General features: G+C 45.3%; 3 protein-coding genes across 9 annotated transcripts in view; 2 read left to right on the top strand and 1 right to left on the bottom strand.

The window, feature by feature from the left end:
* The window catches only part of LOC146560645 (bone morphogenetic protein receptor type-1A-like), a 40684-nt gene extending 38528 nt beyond the window's left edge, over positions 1-2156 (top strand). For all 3 annotated transcript variants that reach the window (XM_085296051.1, XM_085296053.1, XM_085296052.1), the window contains one exon: positions 266-2156. In XM_085296051.1, the coding sequence (XP_085152177.1) occupies positions 266-391 (126 nt within the window). In that variant the 3' untranslated portion in view covers positions 392-2156. The remainder of the gene's footprint in view (positions 1-265) is intronic.
* Positions 2157-3297: 1141 nt separating this feature from the next.
* On the bottom strand, positions 3298-6449 carry rps27a (ribosomal protein S27a). The gene is made up of 6 exons (XM_085296054.1): positions 6362-6449; positions 6188-6252; positions 5746-5800; positions 4858-4943; positions 3566-3697; positions 3298-3482 (listed from the first exon to the last, which is right to left on the bottom strand). Exons 2-6 carry the CDS (start codon positions 6233-6235, stop codon positions 3333-3335), a joined length of 471 nt encoding a protein of 156 aa, XP_085152180.1. The 5' UTR covers positions 6236-6252; positions 6362-6449; the 3' UTR covers positions 3298-3332.
* Positions 6450-6462: 13 nt separating this feature from the next.
* LOC146560647 (clathrin heavy chain linker domain-containing protein 1-like) lies at positions 6463-16703 on the top strand. 5 transcript variants are annotated; one of them, XM_085296040.1, is made up of 12 exons: positions 6476-6943; positions 7256-7443; positions 7638-7726; positions 9189-9387; positions 10593-10708; positions 12269-12365; positions 12454-12560; positions 12833-13004; positions 13070-13272; positions 14612-14794; positions 15619-15830; positions 16066-16703. In XM_085296040.1, the coding sequence occupies exons 1-11, from the start codon at positions 6752-6754 to the stop codon at positions 15813-15815; spliced, it is 1743 nt and encodes a 580-aa protein (XP_085152166.1). In that variant the 5' UTR covers positions 6476-6751; the 3' UTR covers positions 15816-15830; positions 16066-16703. The 5 variants fall into 5 exon arrangements, with proteins under 5 accessions (XP_085152169.1, XP_085152166.1, XP_085152168.1 ...); XM_085296039.1 differs by lacking the exon at positions 16066-16703 and having other exon boundaries at positions 6477-6943; positions 15619-16034; XM_085296041.1 differs by lacking the exon at positions 16066-16703 and having other exon boundaries at positions 6491-6919; positions 15619-16030.
* Positions 16704-18585: the final 1882 nt, after the last annotated feature.

Consider the following 18585-nt stretch of genomic DNA (forward strand, 5'->3'; position numbering starts at 1 on the left):
TTTTGATTCAAAACAGCAGCCAATACCAGGACTACTTCCTATCTGACCTAACCACCAAACGTATTCCTCCGCTGACCTGTCGCCGGTCTCTTTCTGCCATCCTCATGTCTGAACTGTGTGTGCGGATAAATACGTTGGCGATGCGGTCAGACAGGAAGTGTTCCCGTGCCGGCGGCAGAGAGTTGGGTGTCACAATGATGGTGTCAGAGCGGCTGTGTTCTCGTGACTTCCTGTTCGTCCTTTAACGGCGTGTTTGTGTCCGCAGTGCCTCCGGGCCATGCTGAAGCTGATGTCAGAGTGCTGGGCTCATAACCCCGCCTCCCGCCTCACCATCCTCAGAGTGAAGAAGACGCTCGCCAAGATGGTGGAGTCCCAGGACATCAAGATCTGACCCCACCCTCCTCCAGACTCACCTCAACCTCCGCCCCAGACCGCCTCTTCATCAGGGGGATGAAGGGGAGGAGCTAAAAGAGCAAAGGACCCATCTCAGGGCTGAACTGTGTCTCCTCCTCTTCCTCCTCCTCTCTCTGCGCCGAGTGACGCTTTCTGTGAAAGCCAAACAAAAGATACAGACGACTTCCTGAGGGGGGGCGGAGCTTTCATTCCTCATGAATGAACTGAGATTTTTTTTTTTTTTTTTATTTGAGGACCCACCTCGCCGAGCTTCCTCCACCTCCGCCTGTTTGAAAATGTTTTCTTTGTTTCTCTTCAGGACTGAGTTCTCCTGCCATATTAAGATATCATCTCCACGCTTAGTTGAATATAAGCAGAATAAGGTACTATAATAACATGTGAATTTAAATGTGTAAATAAACGTTATCTTTAGATGCCGTGCCTGCTCGTGAGAGGAGTTCAAACCAGAACACTATGCTGCAGTGGTGTTGACGTCCGGCCGACTCCTCGGAGACGCCGGCGGGAGGTCGCGGGGTCAGCACGGAGACGTCTGCCGTCCTGTTCGTCTGTCTGTCTGATGAAATTTTAAAAAACAAAACAAAGTGGCGCCAAACCCGAAGAAGACCTTCACGAAAATCTCAGCGACGTAACCGCTTTGAAAGGGGACTTATTCTGCTCAGAGTGGCTTAGTATGATTAACCCTTTGAAATAGTACTCTTTTGTCTCACACAGCTCACTGTCTTCTGATTGGCCACCTTCTGGAAGCCAGCAGAGGGGCAGTACCTTATGTTCGAGAGTTCCTCCACCTCTTGCTGGCGTAGATGAACTGTAAATCTGGCTTATTTTATTTTTAAAGTAATCCGGTTTTATGGGATATTTGCCCTTTTTAAGGCCCACCTCCCAAAGCCTGACTTTATTCTGATTAGCCAGGTTCTGGAAGACTGCCGAGGGGTCGCTTTATCACTCCTTTTTAAAGCAGTGTAATAAATTTGACTGCAGCTCGTCTGCAGGGCAATTGTGAGCCATCGGGGTTGAATTATATTTAAGACTTTGATTTCATTGACTCTGGACCAACCCTAGCGCGGCCCCTGTGGATGAGGAAGTCCACAGAGGGGGGCGTTGTTGAGGTTTGGACTCAACAAGACATGGATTATTTTTACATAAGTTTATGTCATCATATGAAACTGCATACAGTCAAGTTGGTCGTTATGTGAGTCAGAAAGTAAGAAAGCAGAACAGGTCCCCTTCGAGCTGATTGGCTTATTGCTGGTGAGTTTTCTTTAATCATTAGGAATATTTGGGAAACTGGTTCCGGATGTTTTTAGCCTAGCTTAGCACAAAGACTGGAACCTCGCCTCATCAACTCTGGATGTGTTTATAGGGTTTCTCGGACACGTAGAAATTAAACTGTAAGAATTGCTGTTTTAGCAGCGGTGCCACTAAGCTAACAGTTTGTGCTAAGCTAGGCTACGGTCGCTGTTAGCGGTTTCGTGTCGGCGGCAGTGGGTTCGCATGTTGGCTGCTCGTGAATGAGGCTAACGTTCGTACAGCAGCTATTTAAGCAGTAACCTTAGTGTGTCTGTAATTAAAGCTCAGTATAGAAATAATCTTGAATATGTAAAAGTCTTTTTGTTTCCTGCTGTTGGTGTTTTGTACAGCATCTGGTATGGTGCCTTATGAGTTTACCAACGAAATGAAAACTCTATATACAGTCTGTCCAATGTACCGATTTTTAAATAAATACTCTTATTTTAGTACACAAAGCCACAGCGTCGCTCTGCTTCTTTCACACCCGAGCTTTTACTTTGAAAATCCTGCATTTAATCCCTTTTTTGTTTCTACCAGCAAAAGAAATTTGGGATTGACTTTTCTCATTTTACTTCTCATGTTGTCAGTGTGCTAATATTCAGAGAGATTTAGTCAAAATTAAAATAGTAACTTATTACATTTCAACTTTTACCAACTCAAACTTTGTAACTTCCCATTTGAAGTTATTCGTTTTAATTTATAAAAACTATTGGAGAAAATATTTTATTTCTAATGGAAAACAAAGGTTAACTAATAAATATCACTAATACAATTTTCAGGTAATTCAGATTTATTTAAAAACATACCTTAAAATCCTATAAAAATCTAGTCAAGATTTTAAATGTTCATTTCCAATAAAGAGATCAACTTTACTACAGGATTCATGTGATCCAAGTTTTACATTTTGGCATTGACATGGATACTTCAACATTTTAAAAGTTTTAACTTTAAAAATGTTTTTGATCCCATGTCAGTGACAAAATGATCCTGGGACTGAAACTTAAATTTCCATTTAAGTTTTGAACTTTGATTCTGAAACTTGTTGCATTAGAATTAATATTTAACTCAAGTTTTTTGTAGTTTCAACCTTAAATCGTACTAATACAGATTAACCCTGATTTTACAGTCAGTTTTGGTTTCATCTAAACTTTGTCGTGAGCTTCCAAATGTTCTGTTTGTTGATTCTGCAGGAATCTCCAGGTGATCACTCGCTGAGCAGCCTGGTCATGTGACAACTACAGGTGGTGAACAGCTGTGGTGCGTTTCCAGCTGTGAGCAGTTAAAGCAGTGTCACAGTGACGTTGGTATCAAAGTGCCACCATATCCACGTGACTCAAGCACTCCTGACTCTTTGCATGACGAGGTTTTAACAAGTCAAACTGCAGTGCAGCACGGCCTTTCCACTACTTTAGTTTTGATGACCTGCGAGTAATAAACACCTGAAACTCTGGAGAACGGCTGACATCAGTAAATCTGGCTGTTCACATGAGCTGCACGTGTCCGAGGCCTCTCACGTCACAGAAAATACGACTTAAAGCTCAAATCTGAAATTAGCGACGACCCGTTTAAACTACTTTAACAGAAACACAGTCACCATTTTTAGTCAAACATTTCTTTATTTATCATCCTGTCTACTTGTCCTCGGGTTTGTTGAAGCAGTAGGTGAGGCAGCACTTCCCGCAGTAGTGACGGTCAAAGTGGCTCGCCATGAACACGCCGGCGCCGCACTCGTCAGCGGGGCACTCGCGCCTCAGCCGGTGGATTTTACCGTTCTCGTCCACCTGAAGGAGGAAAAGTGTTGGTTTCATTAAAACCGAAAATGCACAAAACTCAAACTCCAGCGCATCTCCGGTGGCGTTTTTACCTTGTAGTATTTGAGCACGGCGAGCTTGACCTTCTTCCTCTTGTGCTTGTTCTTCTTGGGGGTGGTGTAGGACTTCTTCTTCCTCTTTTTGGCACCACCGCGCAGCCTCAGCACCAAGTGCAGAGTTGACTCCTGAAAACACCAAGAAACAGGCGTGAGAGGGACGCCAGACGACACAAACGCGTAAAAACACGCTCGAGTTTGAGACTTGAATTTAACGCCGCCCCTTAGATGGGTCAGGGTGACAGGAAACCAGGGAGAACCTGGCAGACACAGCTGATGTTGCTGCATCTAATTCATGCCTTCAAACAAAAGTCACAAAACAACAAACTTTATTTATACAGCACATTTAAAAGCCAGTGGTGTACCAAAGTGCTTAACATGCAAGAGAATAGGATGAAGTAACCGGGAAGGATGACTGCTATGGCAAGGTACCAAAACATGCTGGCAGGCTGAATGGCATTAAAACAAAAGCAGAAGAAAACTAAGTGTAAAGGATAAAACAGTCAAATGATTAAGAATAAGCCGAAGATAAGAAGCATTAAGCTAACAACAAGCGTTAACTGGTAGAAAAGGCGAGAATAAATAAGTGGGTTGAAGGAATGGATGGAATCAGACTCGCGTATAGCGATGGAGGTTATTCCATAAATCGGGTGCAGCCAAGGCAAAATTCCTTGGCTGCACCCGAGCACAGTCCTGAAGGTGGAAACCGCTGAAGGCAGCACAGCCTGTGTGGGATCCACTGAGGATTCAGACTGGAGGTTTAAGCCTGCAGGACTCATTTAAGCCACCGGGGGGCGACAGACTCCAAAGCTGACCCAGTTACCAACTCCAGACCTGGATTTTCCCCCAAAAGTCAAATGAAAACCGGATTCCTGTCATCTGGACCTCCTGCTGTGAGCCAACGCTGCCTCACGTCACGAGTCTGTTTCTAGTTCCAACTGTTTGAATCTGAGGCCTCAGTAACGACACGTCCCACTGCAGAGCCAGTTATTACAGCTCAGACTCAGAACCACAGAGCTTTGGTCTGAATTTATGAACCAACTGCTCCAAAGAGGTTCTGATCCAGATGTTTTTATTCCAACATCTGTCCAAATGCAGCTAGAAGCTAGAATTGATCTAAACCCTGCTCTGGGAACTCGATTAAACCCAAAATAGAGGTAAAATTAAAAAACACAGCAACAGCTCATCAGATGACCTTTGAATGACGCTGGCTCTAAATCTCAAACTGAACTCTGAGTCCACATTTACAGAAAAGCCTTCATTTCTCTGGGGCGGCGTTCCCGGCTCACCTTCTGGATGTTGTAGTCGGAGAGCGTGCGGCCATCTTCCAGCTGCTTCCCGGCGAAGATCAGCCTCTGCTGATCGGGAGGGATTCCTGCAGAGAGCAAACACCAGCTGATCAGGATCATCACTGAACCCCAGTAATCAATCAGCACTTGAACTTCCTGTGCTTTGCTGCATACATTTGGTTTCTGGACTCCAGAAACACACACACACACACACACACACACACACACCTCAGAAACGCAGTATGGTTGAAGCTCCGCCTCCCTGTGACACCACGTTTTAAATCACTGTCCCGCTTGAACATATCTGTGACTGTAAATGATTTTGACAGTGACGCTCATGTGTCAGCTTCATGGTGCTGATGGCTGATGATGGCGAACACATTTCACCTATTTAAATACGGCGGCCCGAACGCTTCAAACACTGACACGATTATTTTAATCACCAACCACCCTGCTGTCTCTACACAGCTGCACTTCTGTTCGTCCCACAGGAAGTTTCACTCACATTTAAACATCAGTTTGTCCTGGTTATTTGACACTTATGCTCCTGTAAGTGTGCCCCGTACACCCCCGTAATGATGCTTTCCAAGCCCTCAGTATGCATCTGTAAGACCGACCATCTCCCTCACGGACTCCTGCTGCGGTCTGTGATCTATAAACAGTCTGAACTACGACCCCTGACAGCTCACACGTGATTTCTGAAGAGTTCTTATTTCGAGCAGTCTGTGTTTCTCTACAAACACGAAGCTCATCACGTGTTTTCAGGTAAACACAGGAAGCTTCGTTGCAGCTCAGCCTCCCACATTCACCTGTTTTAGGATAAAAACGCCTCCTGGCCTGATGATGCACAAAGTAATAGAGTAAAAGTAATCAGCCAGGCTCACTCACCCTCCTTGTCCTGGATCTTGGCCTTGACATTCTCGATGGTGTCTGAAGGCTCAACCTGTGGAAGCAGAGAGGACAGGTGAGCCGGGACAGCACGCGCTTCCGGTCAAAGCTCTACTCACATGCAGATTACAACTCTTTAAACACGAATGACACATTCACTTTTATTAACTAACTACAACTAATCAGGGGTTTACGAGCACGGCACTAAGCTGCTGCGCCCGCTCCACGTGTTTACACTGCCCTGGATAGCTTAGCCGTTAGCCTTCGGTACAGCGTCACTTTACGGCCTGATACCGCCTCCAAACACACGGCTGCAGTTAACACACAGCACCTATCAGTTACGTGTACAAACGGCCGCTCTAATCTAGTTCCACAATAAGTAAAACTCGGGTTAACGGCAGCCCGTGAACGCCGCTGCCCTCCATCACAGCCCGTCACCCACCTCGAGGGTTATAGTCTTCCCCGTAAGGGTTTTCACGAAAATCTGCATCCTGGCGTTCAATCCACCTGCACGGGAAGACACATAGGACACTTTAGTCTCTGCTGGAGCCCAAACGTCAGTTTAAAAGTGCCGATTTTTAACAAAAACCCGTCAAAAAACAGAGCGCGAGCTTACCACCGGTCTGCTCCTAATGGCGGATCATGAGAAGAGGGCTTTCCTCTCCAGACACGGGGTTTTCTGCACGCGTTCGCAGGGGTTAGGGTCGCCGTTCCGGTGCCTGATCAAAAATACAACGCAAACACTATATTTAGTCATTTTCTGGCGTCTTTTTTTCTCCCACGTATATTTTTTAGTGCTAATGTCGATTTTCTTTACACTTTAATGATCATTTGGATGATTATTTAAAGAAAAAGTCGACTCATCTACTAAAAACAAAATTTCCCAGGTGCACTTTCGCGGTAACCACGGCGACGCGAGGATTCCCTTGAAATTGTGGGAAGAAGGGAAACTAAACGGAAAGTTAGCCTAAAAATATCATCGTAAAGAACAACGTCCGATGCACAAATGTCCCGCAGTTCACGTTTCACAGCCGACATCCTGACGACTGACAGCGACCGGAGCTTCATCCGGTCTTTAAACGAGTTCATGGAGCACGAGAAGAAGTGCCTGCAATGTCCCGGGGAGGGTCCCGACGAGCTCCGATACACCGTCCACCGCTCCGTATTCAGCAAGGTGTTACAGTTTAAAAAAAACCCGGTAAAACTTAAAAGGAAAACTGGACAGGTTTACTTCTTCAAAAATGCAACTTTACGAGGAAAGCAGAAAATCTGAAAAACTCTGTAAAAGGAGAAGACCCTGGTACTCGTATAAACCCCCACTGCCGTTTTTAAGGGAAAACCCGGGGTGACAGATTTACCTGATAATAAAACATGCAAACTGAATTTGCAAAAAATGTAAAGTTATTAGAAAAAACTCGACAATTTACAAAAGAGAAAAAAACAAATTAATGAGAAAAATTAAACCAAAAAAGAAAATGAACTTTTCCTGTGTCCTTCTTGGTTCTGTCAGGTGATTGGACGAGCAACAGCCTATAAAAGGCTTCTGTTGGCCGTAAAGTCGGAGTATGACAGCACCATCAGGGAGCTGCAGAGGAGGGAGGAGGAAGCCAGGGCGGCACGGCTAACCATGGCAGCCTCCGAGTCACGCCGGAAATCACTGCTTACCTGTGAGCGCCAAGCCGCCCACCTGAGGGAGCGGTGAGTGACGGCTGTCTGTGTAAATAAGACTCACTGTATGTAGACTACATTAACTTTCCTCCAGGGATTTATGTGTAAATAAAAGTCACCATTGTCAGAGATGAAGGTGAGAAAAACACTGTCTGAAAAAAACAACAATTATTAGTCGATATTTTTCCATTCCCTTTGTTTTGATGCTTTTTGTCTCTTTGCAGGATCTCCACCCTTCAGAGGGAAACAGCAGAACTTCAGGAGGAGCTCGAGAGAGAGAAAACTTCTAAAGAGCAGAGCACATGGATGCCCGGTACACCCTCAGATAGATGAGTTAACGCAGGGTCCTCAAAGCCTGTGAGGGGAAAATACAAGGCAGACATGTTAGCATGTCACATCTCCACAGACACAAATACGAAGGACATGATTAAAGTGAAGCAAAAATACACAACTGCAACAAAATGTTAAAAGAATATAAAATACTAGAACAAAATGATAAAAACCTTCAAATAAAAAAAGATTCAAATGAATAAATATAATAATAGCTGAGCTTTAGTGTCCTGGAAGTAAAATATGAAGTTAATTGATGTGTATTATGTTACAGAGTGAAGGAATATTATGGATTAGCAGTACAGACGTTTTGCTGTTGTCTCGGCTTTTTGGTCATTGTTTACATATGAGGGGTGTGGACATGGACATGCTGTCACCTTTAACTGAGGTTATTGGATAATTGAAGTTTCTGCAAACTCTGCTGTCAGGCTCTCCACCTGTGTTGTAACAGAACGAGGCTGCCAGGATACTTCCAGTGAGGTCCAGCTGAGAGCTGATGAAGACGTGGACCTTTAGAGACCAAACAGACTTTTACCTTACAACGTTTCAGTTGGTGAAAGCTTTTCTTCACTGATCTGATTAAAGTAAAAGTCAAAGAACTTTACACAAAAACTCAAATGCTCAGCTACATTTCAAAGATGTGGGTTGAACATGTAGTTCGGGTATTTGTAGAGCTCGGTGGTTCAGGTAAAGTTTTCTCATTCAGGATTTCATCCACACAGTCAAAGAGTTCCTGATATGCGTGGCAGGTGGCTAGAACCCACTACTATAACACTGACACTGTTCCTGAAAGACGGAGCTGCTGACCTGTTTAATGAAAACGGGAAAGGACCTGTAATGGATCCTTGGGGGATACCACATGTAACCCTCTCAGGCTCAAATTAAACGTTTTGTTGCTAATGCACAACCAAGTCCTGCAGTGGTGCTTCTGAGTAAAAAAACCTCATAAAATATGCATGTGGGGTAATCAGGTTGTTAGTTTTTAACTGTTGCAAATCGGCAACGCCTGCTTGGAGCTGGGATGAAGAGCAGTTCCCTGTTTCAGGAGCGGTTCACAGTGTTTATAATGTGATCGTTCACAGTGGTTTGTCCTGTCTCAGTAAGCTCAAAGTGCAGCGTACACAACATATTAGCTGGGCCTTAATCGTGCATGCTGAATGAGCTCAGGCCCAGCGGCAGTGTTTCTGGATCCATGTGTGGATGCAGAGATGATCTGTGTTCGATGCCAGGGGTTTTCAGATGTGTGCCTCAGCCCGTGCAGTGGTTTCCACCTCAGGATCAGATCTGCTTTTAAAGCAGTGCTGCCCAAGGGTCTCAGCACCTCCAAAAACACAACACACCCCTCTGTGGTAGTGTTTGTAGATCTCACAGATCTGTCATTCATAGCTGCTAAATATTCTGTCAGGTCCTCCAGGGTTGATCTCCACACTGGTGTCATCTCGCAGGTTTGACAGTGGCTGAGTCTGAGGATCCCAAGGCTCTGGACGGGTACCTGAAGGACATGGAGGCGCAGAGAGACGCTCTGCTGGACAGAAAGAGTCACTGTGTTCCTCTGGAGGTCAAAACTAAGTTGGACGCCGAGCTGCAGGCCGCCAAATGCCGCAGAGACGAGCTGAGTGCCGAGAACAACCACCTGACAGTCCTGTAAGAGCAGAAACTCACAGGAAGTCATACAGTTCTGTACATATGCAGGTCATCAGTAAGACTTCATGCTGGACGAGTGCAGAATATTTTAGAATTTTTACTTAAAGGATTAAGGACCCTTCACCTGAAGTCAGTAACACAACGATGTAGTCATGCAGTAAAGCTCCTCCTTCACCAGATGCCTAAAAGGAAAAAAAACATCATCTCAGTTTGATAAAAAGGTGCCTTTTATTTTGAAAGGTTGGGGAATCTCTTCCTCCTGAGCACCTCTGCAGACTCCTGCAGGAGCAGATGAGGAAATATGTTTGACACCAACAGGAAACAGATTATTGAAAATAATGAAAGCAGGAAACAAAGCTTTTAGACAGAAAGTCAGCATGCAATCAGATTTAATAAAAACAAACCTGACTTTGGGCTCCGGCTCTGTTTTAATGCTGATCTCACAGAACAACATCCTGAACATCGTCTGCACCAAAGAACAGTTTGACAGAAGCAAAGTATCCAGAGTCAGAACGAGTCCTTACAAACTGAACACAACCTGGAGAAAGAACGACCTCAGAATCAGACCAGAGGGAGTCGGGGTCAGAGGTCAGCCTGATAACCAATGAACCCTTGCATATGTTCTAACATCCTTCCCACAGGCTGATATCAGCCTTTAAAGTTTACCCAGAATGCACTTTTGTAACTTTGCTCCAGTGAATTCTGAGAATCAGATCCAACATCAGGTACGAGCGCCACGTGTCGCAGTTTATTCAGACTGGATCTCATCACACTGACGCTCACAGAAACAAACGCATCCGAATTATAAGCAGTCAGACGAGGAGCGGAAATATTAGGTAACAAAAGTTGCAGGGAAGTAAAAGAGAGATGATCAGAGCAGCTTAATATTTAAGGTGAACCAACCAAAACTGACAAAACGAGCGACCTGATGTGAACCTGCAGATTATAAATGACACGAGGATGAATCTCATTCTCATGAACTGTATCTGCACAGTATTTCAGTACTCCACTGTTTCCACATGCAAAACCTGCGTCTGACCCCTGATGATGCTCCTAACAGCTGATACAGAGCACCACAAAGTTAAAGGTGATGTGTCTGCTGCCCCCAAGTGGACCAAAGCAGTCACTGCAGGTTTGAGTTTACCAAGTGTGGTTTGGATTTGAGGCTCAGCCGCTGAAGACCACGATCACCTCTCTGTCTCTAGATACAAACGTCTGAGGAGCGTGTGGGACTGTCTGAGCAGCTGGGAGGAGGAGGGTCAGCCGGCGCCTCTGGGGGAACTCGTGGGTTCCACTCTGGAGAACATCAGGGAGGCAGACGGTGAGACGCTGCTGCAGTCAGCAGAGTTTTGGGTTCAGTGTCAGTGATCACTGCGTACCTCCAGAACGAATGCGGTAAAACATCAATTAATGATTTCTCTGTGCTGCTTCACGTCACCACACACTTCCACAATGGTGAGATATTTAGCTCAATATTAAAAAAAGATATAGATTTTTATTAAAACATATTTTACGTCTTTTCTTACTTGTATAATTGTTTTTTCCAGTTTATTTTAAGTAGATCCTAAAAATGTTGAATTTTTTGCTGAGGAACATAGTTTTATATTTTCTAATTAGGGTTTATTTTCCTGGTAAAGACAACGTTCCTCTGTCACCTCTAAGGGTTTACATATCAGGACATGTGTTGGGTTTAAGTCAACCCTGCTGGTAAACAGAACCTGTTACTGAAAGCAACCACACAGACACTAGTGGACTTTTCACGTGCAAGGGGAGCGTTGGAGAGCAGTGTTGTCACTCGCCTGTCCAAGCAACTCCAACTGATTCCCTCGCTACAGCCCTTTTTATTGTCAGCTAGCAATCATTCATGAATATGCAATTACAAGTGTGTGTGTGTGTGTGTGTGTCTGTCCAGCTATACTATACATAGACATTCGACCTTTCAGTGAACTTAAACTGTGTGTATGAGGCATGCAAGTAAAGCAGAAAAGCAGAAATAAGCGTTTTGCTAAACTATAAAAACAGGAACTTGTAATAAGTCATATCTCGGACGAACATTTAAAGGTGTGAAGTCTTGGACTTTAAAAGAAACAGAACATGTTGCTTTCCAAATGTGTAACACATCTCTGGACTAAGCTGCACTCTGAATAAAGAAAGCACATTTTGTCAGCACAGACACAGATAAAGGAAATGTTAGAAGATAAATCCTCTGACTGTCTGGCTTTTTCTTCATAACGGTAGCCATATATGGACACATAAAGGCAATGATCTATATATTTTAGCACAAATGACAATATAAGAAATATCAATTCCAACAACGTGTAAAGATCAAAATCATCAGGTCTTAAAATTTGATGAATGCAGCCTCAGAAGAACAAAATCATGTGACATATGACATCACGTCAGTATGTATTTGACAGAAACTAAAGCAAACCGACTCCGCCCCCTGATCCAGCAGCTTGTAGCTCCTCCTCCAGAAGCAATCCAGTGATGGTTTCTATGTGACATCATCAGTCTCATCACTGTGAAGCAGTTTTCGCTCTTCTCTACAGCGTCGCTTCAGCTCCATGCAGACGTGCTGTTGCAGACTTGCAGCTGTGCTCAGATCTTTGTCCTGCTGATGTGTTCGCACGCCTGAGCGATGCAGACCTGCAAACTGCCAAAACGTCTACTTTTACAGAGGCGTGTCACTCGCTGACGGTCAGGCAGCACCTGAGCCGCTCCCCTGTGGAAGCAGATAATGACACGCTGTCACATGCTATTGTTCATCTGAGGCTGCGTTTAAATTCTTTTAAGAGGTTGAGAAGACCAGGTGACTTTTACCTGTCCTGACACATGAGTGTGGACAGACTGTGACTGTAAAGATGGCGTTTCTGTCCTGCAGGGACGGACGAGGACATCTGCAGCATCAAGCAGCTGTTTGAGGACCAGGAGCCGGCCGGAGCTGATGCATCTGAACTTGTGTCAGATTACCTGGACAGGTGCTGCTTCCACAAAACCCTTCTGATGAGTTTTTGTGTGTGTGTGTGTGTGACGAGTGCCCGTCTCCTGCTTCTCCTTTGTCCTCAGGTTTCTCGAGCTGTTTGAGTTGGCTCAGTACGAGGACGCCGCTCTAATCGCCGCCAGAGCTCCTCGAGGAGTCCTGAGGAACATCGACACCATGGAGATGTTCAAAGGTGGGAACAGCACCTGCACAGTTATCAGGGCTCTGATTATGTTGATTTCAAGCAAAGATGAAATTAGTCTGACCCAAAGCACTGAAACAATCCCAGAGACCCTGTGAGTGCAGCTGAGGTGGGAAGTCATCGTCTTATAAACCTGTCAGGTAAATAGGTTGGTCTACGGACACCCACCCACTGCTGGAGCTTCTGGTGGACGTTAGAGGAACTGCAGCTGGTGGTGCTTCATGAAGGTACTGCTGTGTGTGACGACCTCTGTCTTATTTCAGGTGTGGAGGTCCTCCCGGGCTCGCTCTCCCCATCGTTTCTCTTCTTCTGGGCGCTGCTGTTCACTGCTGGAGCCGATGGCGAGCTGTCGGCTCCGCTCTCCCTCCAGGGCGTCTCCTGTGCCCTCCAGAGCGGCGCCCTGCAGCTCGTCAGCTACGCCGTCACCCATAAGAAGTCAGTTTCATGTCAGTTTCATCACTTTCCCTGCTTCTCCTTCTTTACACTCTCTCTGCTCTCAGGCTGACCTTCACTGAGGAGCTGGGTGACATCCTGACTGAGCATGCTCAGGAGAACCCCGGCGTGGCTGACCTGTGTCTGACGTTGGCCACTATTATCTATGAGGCCTGCAGGCTGCACAGGAAGGCCGCACTGAGCATGTGCAGGAGAGGGCTGATCCACAGTGCTGCCGAGTTCCTGAAGCACTGCGAGGACCTCACAGCAGGTCTGTGTGTGTGGAAGTGTCTCTGTGAGGACCAGTTTTGGTGTTAAACCAGTGTAGTGAGGACATTTCTGCTCCAGGCTAACGTTAGCGTCTCGTCTTGGGTCATTTTTATTAATAAGATGAAAGATCTGTGGGGGAGGAGAGGGTGACACAGAGTGCGAGAGCTCGTCTCTGTCATTGTCTCCAGGGCTGGGCCAAAGAGACCCTTGGTCGCGGGTCATAGGCTGCATCTATGACCTCCGTCATAGACCCATTACACGCCCACACCCTAGGACAGCTCCCCTGGAGGGGGATTTCATGGCTGGCTTTGGGGACCCCGAGTCCAGCTGACGAGTGCCTGATATACCGACAGCAGTGTGTCTGCATCCAGAGAGCACACTGACTGTGCAGCATATTTGTACACCCTTAAAATAGATGCAGTGAGGCGATCTATCTCACTGGGCAAAGAAATGCAGGAGGAAGCTGATCGCCCTTCGGTTAGGGTGAAGGTGATGAAGCACTGAAGGCTCCACAGCCGGGGGTTCGGGCAGCCCCAGCTCACCCATCCCTTGCACCTCGAGCTTAGAGCAGCGCTTGGTTGGATGCTTGCTTGTAAAGGGCTTGACCAACAGCAGGTCATTACTGTCATGCAGAAGCTGCTTTGGTGAGCAGGCTGGTGGGAGCCTCCTGCCATCAAACAGGTCACGTTCTGCATCCTGGGCAGCTGGCCATGAGGTACCCAGCTTTGTAGCAGCCCGTTTGCAGACCTCGTACAGGCACTCGGCGGCCTACACTGCTGGGCAGGGAAGGTGGAGTCATCCTCCTCCTCATCCATGTCCTAAAGGTCGAGGAGGTGGGAGTTGGCATCAGCCTCCCTTCCTTACTTAAGTAACAAAGTACCAGCTCTGCAGGAAGCTGTTTGTACACAAAGCTAACTGAGCCTTGTGTTATATTAGTGTAATAAAATAATATTAGAAGATGGAAAAAAAAGAACTTTATTTCAGTCTATTTTGAGTCTAACAAATGTACTCAAATCAGTTAGGTAAATGTGACGTTAAGTACAGTAACAGTAACTAAGTATTTGTACTCGGTGACTTCCCACCTCTGTCCGAACACACACAGAAAGTGTGAAAAGGTGGAAGGAGCAACGTCACAAAATAATTATGGTTTGATCATAATAAACTGTAAAGCATCAGAGAGCATCAGAGAGCTTCAGTCTCACTGAGCACGTGCAGTTCGAGGGTTTCTGCATTAGTCCTACATGTAAGGCAGCTTCAGCTCTCATCCACACCGAGCCCCACCGGCTGTGTTCACGGCGCCCTGAGAGTTATAACTCTCTCTCTCTCTCTCTCTCTCTCAGAGGACAGCATGTGGGTCCTGTGTCGCTCGCCCAGCCTCTCTCTCCTCCAGCTGCTGACGGAGCCTCTGCAGGACAGTGCTGCCATCTTGTCTGTGGGCGGGGCTTGTGCCGCTCTGCTGGCGGACCCTCAGCGGCGGCCCGTAGCGCTGCAGCTCCTGGACAGCTTCGTGAGCCGAGGGCGAGGTGGGTGGAGCAGACGGCGTCGGGTCACTTCCTTATAGAAGTGTTGCAACGAAGTCATCCACGAGTGTTAGATTCACACGTGAGCGGTGACACACACGTGCTAAAACTGGGACATCTGGACTCTGGACTCGTCTCTACTACAGAACAGTTCTAACAAGTAAAGACAGCAGCCTGTGAAACATTAAAGTGTTATTGCACGTTACCTCCTGTATTATATGTTTATTCAAAATGTACGCAGGCTGTATGATCACTGCAGAGGATAATCCACAGTGACGTACACAGATGCTGTTCCCTCTGCAGCTGTGCAGGCTAACGCAGTGTCTATAATCTCCTGGTAGAGGAACGATGAGCTGTTCTGTTTATTTATAAAAAGAAAAGTCAGGAATCCAGAGACAGACCAGAGCTGATCTGTGCTTTCAGGCGATTCGTCCACATGTCACTGGGTGAGATGCTGTGCCCACACAGCCCCACACATCACCCAAAGCTGCCCACTGTTGTGGCTCGGATGGTCATTATTTCAGATGTGTAAACTCATCATATGTGGCTTTTGTTTCTGAGGGGGGGGCGTGGCCTCATGCCACCTACTACAGGTAACACAGTGACTGCCCCAAACTGAGAACTGTTTGGGTTTTTGCATTTTATTTTAAAGTTGAGAAAGAAAGATGAGGAATGGTTTTACTGAGTCCCCTGACAGATAAATAGTTGCTGTTAAAAACAGCCAATGAAATAAGACTTGTTAGCAGTCTGTTTGGATAAAAGCACCTGTGACGTGATGCTTGGACAGAAGATTCTGAGACACATACATGTGCTGCTGTTCTTCTCAGGGGCTTTAGAGGAAGTGATCGTGGGGGATGTCGGCTCTTCGGTGGACGTGTGGACCCACGTGGTGTCTCTGTGCTCCGAGCTGGAGCGGGACGACCTGAGCCGGGCCATCCTGTCCGTCCTGCTGAGTCAGAGCGGGACCAGAATTGTGACCCCGGACCCGGAGGGAGCCCGGCTCATGGAGCACGTTTACCTGTGAAGACTGGACTTGAAGGCAGATTTTCTCCTTCTCATGAAACAACAGACAGGTTCTGGTAGTTTAGACTTTAACTCCATGTTAGCACCTTGTGTCCAATCAGGATGGCTTTCACTAAAATGTCTAATCTGGCACAAAGATATAACTGCACAATAAACAAAACAAAACGTCTGAAGTCTGCAAAGAGTCGTCTGACTTTTTTTTGGTTGTTTTTGGTCTGAATCTTGTTATTCACGTATTTATTCACCCTTAGGATCACACCTGAGCTCCTCTCTGCAGTCTCTGAGCTTCAGCTGAAAACACTCAGGTGTGAAGCATAAAACAGTAACAGGAGATTCTGAAACTATAAGAAACAACCGCAGTCACACCTGCACCTGCTGAAAGGTATCAAAGAGTGCAGCAGCGAGCTTTGGGACGACCTCGCCTCTCTGAAGGCGCCGGCTGTGCTTTATGCTGCTCATGGAAGTCTCCACGTGTCTTCATTCTTTGCTTCTGATTTGTTTTGTGATATTAGAACAATATATATTTAAAATCATGCACAAAGTGATGGATAGATTGGAATAGAATAGAAAAAAAGAGAATTCAACTTTATTATCATTGCACATGTCACAAGTACAAGGCAACGAAATGCAGTTTCCATCCATCCAGAAGTGTTTTAGCCATAATATAGATAGAATAGATGCATATTCTGTAATATAGGTATGTTATAATGTGAACGGTATGAAGGTATGTTATGAATATACTATAACTATAAGTATGTACAGGCTATGAAAGGTTATACATATGGTTAAAAATATGAAAACTATACAGATTGTAGATGTACAATTGTGAGTATTATTAAACAGTTGTAAAAACTATAATTATTGTATTCAATTGAATTTTATTTATATAGCGCCAAATCACAACAACAGTCACCTCAAGTCGCTTTATATCGTACAGTAGACCCTACAATAATACAGAGGAAACCCCAGCAATCATATGACCCCCTATGAGCAAGCACTTTGGCGACAGTGAGAAGGAAAAACTCCCTTTTAACAGGAAGAAACCTCCGGCAGAACCAGGCTCAGGGAGGGGCGGGGCCAGCTCTGTTCTAGGATGCCCTCTGGACCCAGTGGAGGTGGTGAGTGACAGGAGAACGGCGGCTAAGCTGTCATCCCTGTTGGACAACATCTCCCACCCCATGCAGCAGACTGTGACAGCACTGAGCAGCTCCTTCAGTGGGAGACTGCGGCACCCACGGTGTGGGACGGAGAGATTTCGCAGGTCTTTCCTCCCCACTGCTGTCAGACTCCATAATAAAGACTTTAACTGATCAAGCACACACATCCATACATATGCAATAACACTAAGTGCAATAATCCTTTCTGTCATCGTTGTATCTTTACTCAGTTGTATATAGTATTTGTATTCTATTTTTATCTTATTGTATATTTATTTTATTTTATTCTACTGTATATAGTATTTTATTTTATTTTATTTTATTCTATTCTGTACAGTTGTGTACTGTATTTATTCTTATTGTATCCTAATTTTTGCGTCATAACTTTTGCACTGTCCACTTCCTGCTGTGACAAAACAAATTTCCCACGTGTGGGACTAATAAAGGTTATCTTATCTTATCTTATCTTATCTGCTGTGATTGGTTGGGGTGAGAGAAGGAAGACAGGATAAAGACATGCTGTGGAAGAGAGACAGAGATTAATAACAGATATGATTCAATGCAGAGAGGTCTGTTAATACATAGTGAGCGAGAAAGGTGACTGGAAAGGAAAAATGCAATGCATCATGGGAATCCCCAGCAGCCTACGTCTATTGCAGCATAACTAAGGAAGGATCCAGGGTCACCTGGTCCAGCCCTAACTATATGCTTTAGCAAAAAGGAAAGTTTGAAGCCTGATCTTAAAAGTAGAGATAGTGTCTGTCTCCTGAATCCAAACTGGAAGCTGGTTCCACAGAAGAGGGGCCTGAAAACTGAATGCTCTGCCTCCCATTCTACTTTTAAGTAAAGGTTTAACTACAGTCAGCTTGAAGGCCTGTGGTACATAGCTGATTATTAGAGATAAGTTGATCATATTTAAGATTGAAGCATTAATTAATGGCAGGACTTCTTTGAGCAGTTTTGTAGGAATGGGGTCTAAAAGACACGTTGATGGTTTGGAGGAAGTAATTATTGAAGTTATTTTCTTCAATCAGTGATGAATAGTAAGATGTTCTGGCTTTGCGGAGGGCTTTCTTATAAAGCAGCAAACTATTTCTCCAGGCTAAATGATGATCTTCTAAATTTGTGACACGCCATTTCCTCTCCAGCTTACGAGTCATCTGCTTTAGGCTACGTGTTTGAGAATTATACCACGGAGTCAGGTACTTCTGATTTGAGACCTTAGTTTTCACAGGAGCTACAGTATCCAGAGTCGTACGTAGTGAGGAGGTGAAATTATTAACAAGATAATCGACCTCTGTTGGGGTAGCGTTCAGATAGCTGCTCTGCTCTGTGTTGGTACAGGGCATTGGAGATGATAACAGTGGGTGGATTATATTCTTAAACTTAGTTACAGCGCTTTCAGAAAGACATCTACTGTGATAAAGTCTACTCTCCTCTGCTGTGTAATCAATTATTGTAAATGTAAATGTTATCAGGAAATGATCAGACAGGAGAGGGTTTTCAGGAAACACTGTTAAATGTTCAGTTTCTATGCCATATGTTAAAACAAGATCTAGAGTGTGATTAAAGTGGTGGGTGGGTTCTTTTACATTTTGAGAGAAACCAATTGAG

This window comes from Mchenga conophoros, linkage group LG13 (genome assembly GCF_057382185.1).
Source record: "Mchenga conophoros isolate Kocher_MC1m ecotype Shallow Benthic linkage group LG13, M_conophoros_male_GT1.1, whole genome shotgun sequence".
Taxonomy (NCBI): domain Eukaryota; kingdom Metazoa; phylum Chordata; class Actinopteri; order Cichliformes; family Cichlidae; genus Mchenga; species Mchenga conophoros.